General features: G+C 40.4%; 1 protein-coding gene across 3 annotated transcripts in view; it reads left to right on the top strand.

The window, feature by feature from the left end:
* Positions 1–1,401: 1,401 nt before the first annotated feature.
* LOC136872419 (uncharacterized) overlaps positions 1,402–12,241 on the top strand; it is a 48,458-nt gene continuing 37,618 nt past the window's right edge. Inside the window, exon 1 of one of the 3 annotated variants that reach the window (XR_011018068.1) lies at positions 1,402–1,505. Coding sequence is in view for 1 of the 3 variants with exons in the window: in XM_068227458.1 (XP_068083559.1) it covers positions 1,674–1,693 (20 nt within the window). In the remaining 2 variants the exon portion in view is untranslated. Of the gene's footprint in view, positions 1,506–1,641; positions 1,694–12,241 lie in introns of those variants that run through there. The other 2 variants (XR_010859887.2, XM_068227458.1) reach the window with 2 other exon arrangements.

Below are 12,241 nucleotides of genomic sequence, written 5' to 3'. Positions count from 1 at the left end.
CCAACTTGTTGGGTGTCATAATTCGTTACTTCAGCGCCAGTGTGAAAAGGATAGTATAAAGATTTTTAGGTTTGCTAGACTTACTAAATGGCACAGCACCAGGAATATTCTTAGAGCAACTGAAGCCTGCTAATTTGTTAGGTATAGGTGTAGACAACGCTTCCGTGAACACTGGGCTGAACAATGGGGTATATGAACTTATGAAAAAAGAGTTTAATATTCCTCATTTGAAAATGATTAGGTGCGTGTGTCATTCCATACAGCTGGCTGTTTCTCATGCCACGGAAGACACTTTGCCGCGTGATGCTGACTTCATTGTCCGTGAAAGTTACCTTTGGTTTGCTCATTCCAGCAAGAGACAGGGCATTTAAAAGCAAATTTACAATGCAATAAATAGTGGAGAGTCTCTCAAATTTCTAAAAGTTTGTGAAACAAAATGGTTATCCATTGAACCTGCTGTTCGGCGAATTGTTGAACAGTGGGATGAGGTCAAATTACACTTCGATGTAGTAAGGACACAAGAAAAGAGTTATACTTCAGAGATATTATTCCAAATGTACTCTGATTTATCAAACAGACTGTTCATGACTTGGTACCTAAAAAGTATTCTGCATGAGGTCCAAAAAGCAATTAAAGTATTTGAATCTGAAAATGCAGACCCCACTCGTTTACTTGATGATCTCACGAATCGTATACAGTTTTTAGGAAGGAAAATCCTAAACCCAACTGCTCGATTTTATATGTTTTCTCCATCAAATGTGATTGATAGCTACGTGGACCCCAAACCCTATCTGGGTGACGAGTTCGAAAAACTGGCGGAAACTCTATCAGTAGAAAAGGTAGAAGTGGTTAGGGGCCGCGGTATTACTTCACGAAAAAGCTAATTACAGAACTAAAAAATAGGCTACCGAAGAATTTTCAAAACCTAAGGAAAATGGCTCTCCTTTCTATTAAAAACTGTCTGAATGTTGTCAAAAACCCAATATTTGAGTTAGCGGAAGATATGGGTTGTAGTATCTCAGATATAGATCACATTAAGAATCAGTGGCGTAATTTAAACGCAATAAAATGGAGTCAAGTTTCACATACCACAGATTTCTGGATAGAGGTGTTACAGTATAGTGATTCGGCAAGACAAAATCCCTTCAGGGAACTATCTACTTTTGCTATGCAAATTTTGGCTGTCCCGCATTCAAATGCTGAAGTAGAAAGGCTCTTTAGTAAACTTGGTATTGTGAAATCTAAATTGAGAAACAGAATGAAAGTCGAAACAGCAGCATCCATCTTGCACATCAGGAATGCGCTTATGTGCCTGGGAAAAACCTGCCATTCCAACAAAATTCCAGAGAAGGTCGTCAGGAAGATAGGAACTAAAAATGCTTATTCAACAAGACTGAACTATTACCTGCTCCATCAACAACTCAGCAACCTTCCACTTCACAGGCTACATCGTTTGCTGAGGAGGAAATGGAAGACGATGAAGATGGAATATTTTTTCTGCATACGTATGTCCATTTTATTCATGTTTACTGGTAATTTTATGTTAGCGACTTTTCTTAGCGACTTTGACAAAAATGTGGCTATTTTTAGAGACTTTCATCAACGAATTTAGCGATATTTTAGGATGTACAGTTGGCAACACTGCCCTTCACGAACAGAACAGAATTCAGGAGATGGAGCCCGATGAAGCTAGGTGATGTCTTCAGATAAGACCAACTTTATTGTAGATGGTCTTGTTTCAGATCCTGAAAATACTATAGAGAGCTTTAAAGATGATGAGCTGTTCGTTTAATTTATCAGAGTAGCCGTAGGCGAAAATCGATTCGCAAAGTGTCCATTCCGCGCCCCTCCTTGACTGCGATGTCTCCTTTGCCTCTGTGTGTATTGGAAACGCGAATTTTCTGAACTGGGAGAGTAGTGTTGATATTTATTTATTAAATATCCTGACAGTTTGAGCCCTATTGTACATGAGTATATTAGGGTTATAGTTTTGATCATTTTTTAAAAATTATTGGTCCTTAACACAAAATTAGGATACAAAATTATTGATGATGTGAATGAACTTAAGGAACTGTTTGTAGTAGCAGGATTTCCTAAACAGATGGTATAAGTTAACGGCTTTGAAAGTTTCACATTACAGTATGTTTAGGTGACACTCAAGTTCGAATCTTGCCCTTCCAAATATGGCACAGTCGAAGAGTAAATGGTCCACCGTTTGTGAAGATCCATAAAAGCACAAGTAATCGCCTGCAATGTTAATTTTGAAGCATTCAAAGTAGAACCTAAACTTTTCATGGTCAGAGAGAAACTGAGTGAGAATGAATTTGGACACTAATGTTTTGCACTGGAGTCGGCTGTGTACTGTATGTACGGTATGTATGTATGTTCAGTCCTCAGCCCGAAAGCAGGTTGCATCCTCAACAGCTCCACCATTAGAGGCATACTAGGGAAATGAGTGAGGTAATTTTCCGTTGCTTTCCTCACTGGGCTGGTAGTTGCTATTACATATCAGTCTGCCAAGCCCACTGAAATGCATGCACCAACTGACACTGTGAGCAACATTTTCACACTGTTCATGATAGGGACTGGCTGCATAAGGAAAGGCATTACTAGCATTGCTCATACCTCGGTCACTTTCAGGCCCAGGGTCTGTGAATTGGAGCGTGGGTTGGCGACCACGGGGGCCTTAACTGAGTCCTCACAAGGCTTCCTCTTACTTGTGCCAGGCTTCTCACATTCATCTATCCTATCCGACCTCCTCTAGTCTACTCTTGTTCTTTTCCAACCCCGATGGTATTAGAGCACTCACCCCCTTCGTGGCCCTTGTCTTTCTTTGGTTGATACCTTCATTTTTCAAAGTTTTGGATCCCTTCCATTTTTTTCTCTCTGATTAGTGTTATATAGGGGATGGTTGTCAAGTTGTACTTCCTCTTAAAACAGTAATCACCGAGCTCGATAGCTGCAGTCGCTTAAATGCAGCCAGTATCCAGTATTCGGGAGATAGTAGGTTCGAGCCCCACTGTCGGCAGCCCTAAAAAGGGTTTTCCGTGGTTTCCCATTTTCACACCAGGCAAATGCTGGGGCTGTACCTTAATTAAGGCCACGGCCGCTTCCTTCTCATTCCTAGCCCTTTCCTGTCCCATCGTCGCCGTAAGACCTATCTGTGTCGGTGCAACGTAAAACAACTAGCAAAAAACAGTAATCACCACCACCTCAGTCACTTTCATATTTTCAAAGCCAAGGATAAGACTGAGACAGGTCAATGAAAGTAACAAAATTGCTCTAGCCCATTCCAGAAGACATGTTGTTGTTGTTTGAGTCATCAGTCCATAGACTGGTTTGATGTAGCTCTCCATGCTACCCTATCCTGTGCTAACATTTTCATTTCTACGTAACTATTGCATCCTACATCTGCTCTAATCTGATTGTCATATTCATACCTTGGTCTACCCCTACCGTTCTTACCACCTACACATCCTTCAAAAACCAACTGAACAAGTCCTGGGTGTATTAAGATGTGTCCTTTCATTCTCTCTTCTTTCGTCAAATTTAGCCAAATCGATCTCCTCTCGCCAATTTGATTCATTCGTGATTCGATCTATCCATCTCACCTTCAGCATTCTTCTGTAACACCACATTTCAAAAGCTCCTATTCTCTTTCTTTCTGAGCTAGTTATCATCCACGTTTCACCTCCATACAATGCCACACTCCACACGACAGTCTTCAAAAACATCTTTCTAATTCCTATATCAATGTTTGAAGTGAGCAAATTTCTTTTCTTAGAAAGCTCTTCCTTGCTTGTGCTAATCTGCATTTTATGTCCACCTTACTTCTGCCATCGTTAGTTATTTTACTACCCAAGTAACAATATTCATCTACTTCCTTTAAGACTTCATTTCCTAATTGAATATTTCCTGCATCACCTGCCTTCGTTCAACTGCACTCCATTACTTTAGTTTTGGACTTATTTATTTTCATCTTGTACTCATTACCCAAGACTTCGTCCATACCATTCAGCAGCTTCTCAAGATCTTCTGCAGTCTGAGATAAAATAACAATATCATCGGCAAATCTCAAGGTTTTGATTTCCTCTCCTTGGATTGTGATTCCCTTTCCCAATTCCTCTTTGATTTCCTTTACTGCCTGTTCTATGTAAACACTGAAAAGGAGGGGGGACAAACTGCAGCCTTGATTGCTGCTTCTTTTTCAAAGCTCTCAATTCTTATCACTGCAGACTGATTTTTATACAGATTGTAGATAATTCTTTGTTCTCGGTATCTGATCCCAATCACTTTCAGAATCATAAATAGCTTGGTCCAATCAACATTATCGAATGCCTTTTCTAGATCTATGAATGGCATGTATGTAGGCTTGTCCTTCTTGATTCGATCCTCTAAGATCAGACGTAAAGTCAGGATTGCTTCACGTGTTCCTACATTTCTTCTGAAGCCAAATTGATCTTCTCCCAGCTCAGCGTCAACTTGTTTTTGCATTCTTCTGTAAATAATACATGTTAAAATTTTGTAGGTATGATATACTAAACTAATGGTGCGGTAGTTTTCACACCTGTCAGCACCGGCTGTCTTGGGAATAGGTATAACAACATTCTGCCGAAAATCGGATGTGACTTCTCCTGTCTCATACATCTTACACAGTAAATGGAATAACTTTTCCATGCTGGTTTCTCCTAAGGCAGTCAGTAATTCAGAGGGAATGTCATCAATTCCAGGTGCCTTGTTCCTATTTAGGTCGCTCACAACTCTGTCAAACTTTGACCTCAAAATTGGGTCTCCCATTTCATTAGCATGAACAGCCTCTTCTTGGTCCAGTACCAAATTATCTACCTCTTTACCTTGATACAACTGTTGGATATGTTCCTGCCATCTTTCTGCTTTGTCTTCTTTCCCTAGAAGGGGCTTTCCATCTGAGCTCTTAATATTCATACACCTAGATTTCCTTTCTCCTAAGATTTCCTTGATTTTCCTGTATGCAGCATCTAGCTTTCCTAGGACCATACAACCTTCGACATCCTTGCACTTCTTCTTCAGCCAGTCTTCCTTAGCTACTTTGCACTTTCTATCCACTTGATTCTTTAATCGCCTGTATTCTTTTCTGCCCTCTTCATTTCTAGCATTCTTTGTCGTTCATCAATCAGGTCTAGTATCTCCTGAATTATCCACTGATTCTTAGTTGATCTTTTCTTCCTTCATATCATTTCTTCAGCAGCCCTACTGACTTCACTTTTCATGACTATCCACTCTTCCTCTATTGTGTGTCCTTCAGCCTTTTCATTTAGTCCTTTTGCAACATATTCCTTGAAACAATCCCTCACACTCGTTTCTTTCAACTTGTCTAGATCCCATCTTTTTGCATTCTTTCCTTTCTTCAATTTTTTCAGCTTCAGATGGCATTTCATGACCAACAAGTTGTGGTCAGAGTCCACATCTGCTCCTGGGAAAGTTTTGCAATCCAACACCTGGTTTCTGAATCTCTGCCTAATCATAATGAAGTCTATTTGATAGCTTCCAGTGTCTCCAGGTCTCGTCCACATATAAAGCCGTTGTTTGCGGTGTTTGAACCAAGTATTGGCAAGGACTAAACTATTGTCAGTGCAGAATTCAACCAGTCGACTTCCTCTTTCGTTCCCTTTATCCCAGTCTGAATTCTCCTACTGTATTACCTCCTCTTCCTTAGCCTATCACTGCATTCCAGTCTCCCATCACAATTAGATTCTCATCACCTTTTACATATTGTATTAAATCTTCTATCTCTTCATATGTTCTTTCGATTTCCTCATCATCCACTGAGCTAGTAGGCATATAGCCCTGCACTATTTTGGTGGGCATTGGTTTGGTGTCTATCTTGTTGACAATAATTCTTTCACTATGCTGGTCGTAGTAGCTTACCTGCTGCCCTATTTTCTTATTTATTATTAAACCGACTCCTGTATTTCCCCTGTTTGATTTTGTGTTGATAATTCGGTTAGTCACCTGACCAAAAATCCTGTTTTTCCTGCCAACGTACTTCATTTATACCAACTACATCTAACTTTAGTCTGTCCATCTCCCTTTTCAGATTCTCTAATCTACCACAACGATTCAAACGTCTAACATTCCACGCTCCAACTCGCAGAATGTCAGTATCCATCTTCCCGATGATCGCCCCCTCTCGTGTAGTCCCCACCTGGAGATCCGAATGGGGGACTAATTTATCTCCAGAATATTTTACCCAGGAGAATGCCAACATCAGTACATAATTCACATAGAGAAAGCTGCATGTGCTCGGGAGTTAGTTACAGCTGTAGTTTCCGGTTGCTTTCAGCCGTGTAGCAGCATCAGCACAGCTAAGCCATGTTGAGTATTATTACAAGGCCATATCAGTCATTCATCCAGACTGCCGCCCTTTCAACTTCTGAAAGGCTGCTACCCCCATTTCGATGAACCATTCCTTAGTCTGGTCTTTCAACAGATATCCATCTGACATGGTTGCACCCGCGGGTTGGCTATCTGCTTCATTGGGACACGCAAGCCTCCCCACCTCGGTAAGGTCACATGGTTCACAGGGGAGGCCAGAAGACATAGTGCACTGTAAACAATAGGTCTCGCCAGCAGAGGTATGAGTCGGCTATATATGTCTGGAAAAAATAATTTTCTTGTGACAAACCCTGTTGTACTTGATGTCCAGAGGTTGTTCCACTGTCTTACTAGATGTGTTTTGATTAGGGCTTTTGCATAGCTTGGGGGTGATTTGTTGTAGGTGATTTCTATATTGGATGAGGAGGCTGCTTTTGCGAGTATGTCTGCTGTTTCATTTCCAGGAGAACCGGTGTGTCCTCGTCTCTAGGAAAGACAGACATGGGGGCACTGTTGTGCCCTAGATCTTATAGTAGCAGCTACTGGATTGACATTGTGCTTGCCGTTGATTGTGTTCAGTGCAGCCTGCGAGTCTCTTAGTATAACTACTGTTATGTTAACACTACTCCACAGCAGACTTGATTTCTCATAGCTCAGCTTGAAATACTGAGCAGCTGGATGACAATTTGTATTGGGCTGAGAACACTTCCCTTCTGTTTTCTTAGACAACGAATGTGCACAATAATAGTTTAATTTTTTTATTTTGAAGGCCCACCTTTTCAATACAAACTATGCAATGTTTACATTACATCTTACTTCCACAATCGTCTGTACTCCCGTACCCCTCAGCCCCGCCTTGATCCCTTTCCTTTCCACTTCCCTTCCTTCCCCACTCTTTTCTCTCTTCCTTCCCACACCTCCTCTTCAAGGCTTCTGTAGAACCTCAACCACTCCACTCCCCAGTCACGCCTCACATCCAGCTTCGCTCCACATGTTGCATCACGAGGTGATTCCCATACAGCATATGCTATTTATTTATATTCTTCCTCCTTGCTGTTTATTCTCTTCTTGAATATCTGTACAGATTTTGGAAAAGGATCAAACACTACCCCTGGTAAACTGTTCCACTCCTTCACATCCTTCCCAATGAATGAAAATTTACCCCAATCGCTTCTGCTAAAATTCCTTGTAATTTTATATTTGTGGTCTGTCCTGCCGATATAATTATTTTCCAACTGAAGCCTCTCACGGATATATCCCCATGCTTCTTCTCTTATTTAGGCTCTATATAATCCTATAAGTCTAGTTTTCTCCCTTCTCTTACTTAAAGTTTCCCACCCAAGTTCCTTTAATATTTCTGATACACTACTCTTTCTCCTGAAATCCCGTGTTACAAAATCTTGCTGCTTTCCTCTGCACACTATCTATTTCTTTTATTAGGTATTCTTGGTGAGGATCCCAAACACTGTTTGCATATTCCAATAATGGACAAACCATACTTAAGTAACTTTTTTCTTTTAATTCTTTATTGCATCCTTTAAGTAGCCTCATTATGACATGTAACGATCTGTATGCTTTCCCAACAATGTCATCAACATGACCCTTCCAGTGCAAATTACTTTCAAATCTCACACCTAAGTATTTGCACTTGCCATCTTTAGGGATAACTACCTCATCCAAAGTATATTCAAATTCAGTTTTAAAGCTCCTGTTTGTAAATGTTGTAACAGTTGATTTGCCTCCATTAACATATTATTTTCTTCAACCCATTGTTGGATACTTTCAAGGTCCCTTTGTAATTCTGAACAATCCTCAATATTATTTATTTCCCTATAAACAATTATGTCATCTGCATACAGTCTTATTTTTAATGTTATATTGTTCCCTAAATCATTTGCATATATTAATAAAAGTAATGGACCGATTATACTACCCTATGCAATTCCCTTCCAAACTTTCTCTTCCTACGATACATTATTTCCTACTTTGACTTTCTGAACCCTTGAATTTAGAAATGTTTTTATCCAACGTGTAACCCTTACGTCCAATCCTATTCCCTCCAATTTCTTTAATAATATTCCATGTTCCACTCTATCAAAGGCTTTGGAAAGATCTATGGCTGTGCAATCTAACTGACCTCCTGAATCCAATTGATCTGATATGTCCTGCTGAAATCCCACCAGTTATGCCTCACAAGAAAATTTCTTTCTAAATCCATATTGGCTCCTCATGAACCAATTTTTATCATCACATATCCCTCTGATGTACTTTGATATTAAACTCTCCAGTATTTTACAAACTATACTGGTCAGGCTGATTGGTCTGTAGTTCTCTGGTTTCCTTTTGTCACCCTTTCCTTTATAAATTGGTACTATTATAGATTGCTTCCATTCCTTTGGTATTATACTATTATTTATGATATAGTAAAAGAAATTTTAAATAAGGCACTATGTACCACCCCATTGTCTTTAATACCTCCCCAGTAATTTGATCACTTCCTGCTGCTTTTCCTTGCTGAAGCAGTTGGATTTCTCTTAAAATTTCATTTGTGAATGAGAAGCTTCTTGTTTCCCTCTGTGTCTCTCCCTCTCTATCTTCTGTTTCGGTTTCCAACTCCTGACAATCATCTACTGAATCTCTGAATTCCCTACTAAATAGGTTTGCTTTTTCAGTATCTGTTAAACAGTATTCACCCTCTTCTCCCATCATTGTAGGAATTTGGATTCCTTTTCGTTTTTGATTCCTGATATATGAATACAACTTTTTCCATTTCCCTTTGTGGTCATTACCCTCTTGAAGTATGCCATTCATATAATTCTCTTTTGCTTCCTTCTTCACTCTATGCAGTTTCCTCATTAGCTCTTTTCTAGTTTCTCTACTCTCCCTACCCTCTTTGATTTTCCTGTTTACTATTCTATATTTTCTTTTTAATTTTCTTATTTCCCTTGTATAATAAACAGGGTCTGAGGTCATTTTACCCTTCTTAACAGGTACAAGTCTCTTTTCTCCTTCCCAAATGATTCCTTTAAATTTAGCCCAAAGTATATCCACATTACTCCCTTCACTTATCCAACAACTGAATTGTGATTTAAAGTAAGTCCCAAATTCATCAACTTTAGTTTTTCTGTACAATTTCTTGTCTTGTGTTACCCTCTTATTAAGCCTTTTTGGTACGAGTCCCACATCCATTATTACAGCCTTATTGTCTCCTATTCCTTTAATTACCTCAGTTTTATCAACAGTTTCCCATGGTTTAACCAAGAATACATAGGTGCTTTGAAAAGTTCTCGGAATGTACTAGAATTAAGTATCTTACCTCGGTGGAACTGCTTTTATTTTTTAACATAGTCACCCTGTAGACTAATGCATTTGGTCCAACGATGTTCCAATGCCTTGATCCCATCTCGAAAATGAGATTCCTCCAGGCCTGAAAAATACCTCTCCAATTAGGCTGTCAGTTCTTCCCTTGTAGAAAATCTCTGTCCACCGAGGAAAATTTTCAGCTTGGGGAATAGATGAAAGTCTGATGGTGCCAAATCAGGTGAATAAGGTGGATGTGGCAACAATTCATACCCCAGTTCATGAAGTTTTGCCATGGCAATAACACTTGTGTGTGGCAGAGCGTTGTCCTGATGAAAGATGACCCTTTTCCTTGCCAAACCAGGCCTTGTTTCGCATATCTTTTCCTGTAGTTGGTCTAGGAGGTTTGCATAGTATTGCCCCGTAATTGTTTGGCCAGTAGGAAGATATTCTATCTGCAGAATACCTTTTGCATCCCAGAAAACTGAGGCCATGACCTTTATGGCCGAACGCACTGCCTTTGCTTTCTTTGGTGGTGGTGAATCAGCATGTTTCCACTGCTTTGACTGCTGTTTTGTCTCTGGGGTATAGTAGTGGACCCAAGTTTCATTTGTAGTCACAAACCGGTGCAAGAAATCTTGTTGGTTGCACAGAAAACGGGCCAGACTTTGTTCGCACATTTCCAATCTGGTGCGTTTATTGTCCAATGTCAAGAGCCGCGGCACCCATCTTGCGGATAATTTTTTCATACCCAATTCTTCGGTTAAAATATAATATACCCGTTCAGAAGACATACCTACAGCTTCAGCAATCTCCCGCACTTTCAGTCGACGATCCTCCATGACCATTTTATGCATTATTGCGATAAATTCTGGGGTCGTAACACTTTTTGCCCATCCACTATGCGGATGATCATCCAAGCTCTCCCGACCAAATTTAAACTCGCTGGTCCACTTGGCAACAGTTGAAAATGAAGGAGTATATTCCCCCATTGTGTTCTGAAAGTCGGCATGAATTTCCTTTGCTTTCATACATTTCTTTACAAAGTATTTAATCACTGCTTGAATCTCAGTTTTTTTCCATTGTCACAAATCACTACGTGGGAACAACAACAACAAAGAGTCGTCACTACCACACTCCTGCAGCTAGAGCACTGACGCGCCACGTGTTCACTCACAAAGGATGTGTGATTATTGCGCAGAAACCATGTTGCTCTAGCACTGACATCTAGCGATCATTCCGAGAACTTTTCAAACCGTCCTCGTACATGTAGTAAGTTATTGAGACGAGTCGGTTCTTGTACTACTTGTGTAAATCCTCCCTCCCAAATTAACTTATTTGCCAGTTTCTGTTCATGGGCTTCACTTGCAGCTCCATTCCATTCAACTTCAGGCAAATTTAGATCTCCCCCAATTATTACCATATCATTATTATTTTTATTAGTATAATCTGCCGGCCCCGTGGTGTAGGGGTAGCATGCCTGCCTCTTACCAGGAGGCCCCGGGTTCGATTCCCGGCCAGGTCAGCGATTTTTACCTGGACCTGAGGGCTGGTTCGAGGTCCACTCAGCCTACGTGATTAGAATTGAGGAGCTATCTGACGGTAAGATAGCGGCCCCGGTCTAGAAAGCCAAGGATAACGGCCGAGAGGATTCGTTGTGCTGACCACACAATACCTCGTAATCTGCAGGCCTTCGCTTGGTAGGCCAAGGCCCTTCTAGGGCTGTAGTGCCATGGGGTTTGGTTTGGTTTGGTTTATTAGTATAATCTATTATTTTCTCAAATATTTCCATGTCTCTTCCCTCTCTTCCAGGCCTGTATGTTCCTATAATTCCCACCTCCTTCATATTATCACAAACTAATTTTATCCCTAATATTTCATCCCTTTCATCGGTAAACCATTCATGTGAACAATAAGTTTCCTTCACCAGAATAAACACACCCCCCCCCCCCTCCCTTTCTATCTCCTCTGTCTCTACGATAGACTGTGTACCCTTCTGGAAATACTTCTCTATTACCCACCCCTTCTCTCAACCACGATTTCACTCCTATCACCACATCAGTCTCATAAGATTCCATCAATGTACCGAATTTTAATTGTTTATTTACTACGCTTTGACAGTTTACCAAGAGCAATCCATCTTCCTGGCAGAGAGATGACGGACGTTCCTTAGAAGTTCTCCAATGATGACAAGATACCAGAACATGCGCAAGGGTTTCATACTCACTGTAGCATCTATCACAGGATCTGTCCTGGGATCTGCCTGGTAGAACTCGTATAGATAGGCCCTATTACATTTGCTGTCATCTTGATAGAATGTTGCCACTCTAAAGATGTGAGGCTTCTTTTATCGAGCAACCATTGATTGCCAGGTGTATATTCGTAGTATAATTCTACCCCTTTTCCTTTGTGGGGAAGTTCACACCATTTCTTGTATTCATGATGTTTACTAACATTTTGCTTGCAATAAGAGTTACGGTAGTATCTTAGCACCTTTCTCACATTTAACAATGCGCATCACAATATTGTGAGAGCCCATTGACATGTTTATGGCTATCCCCTGCATAGCTAATAATAGGCCTATATC

This window comes from Anabrus simplex, chromosome 4 (genome assembly GCF_040414725.1).
Source record: "Anabrus simplex isolate iqAnaSimp1 chromosome 4, ASM4041472v1, whole genome shotgun sequence".
NCBI lineage: Eukaryota > Metazoa > Arthropoda > Insecta > Orthoptera > Tettigoniidae > Anabrus > Anabrus simplex.
The sequence above is the reverse complement of the archived record's forward strand: the minus strand, read 5'-3'. Positions and strand labels throughout refer to the sequence as shown.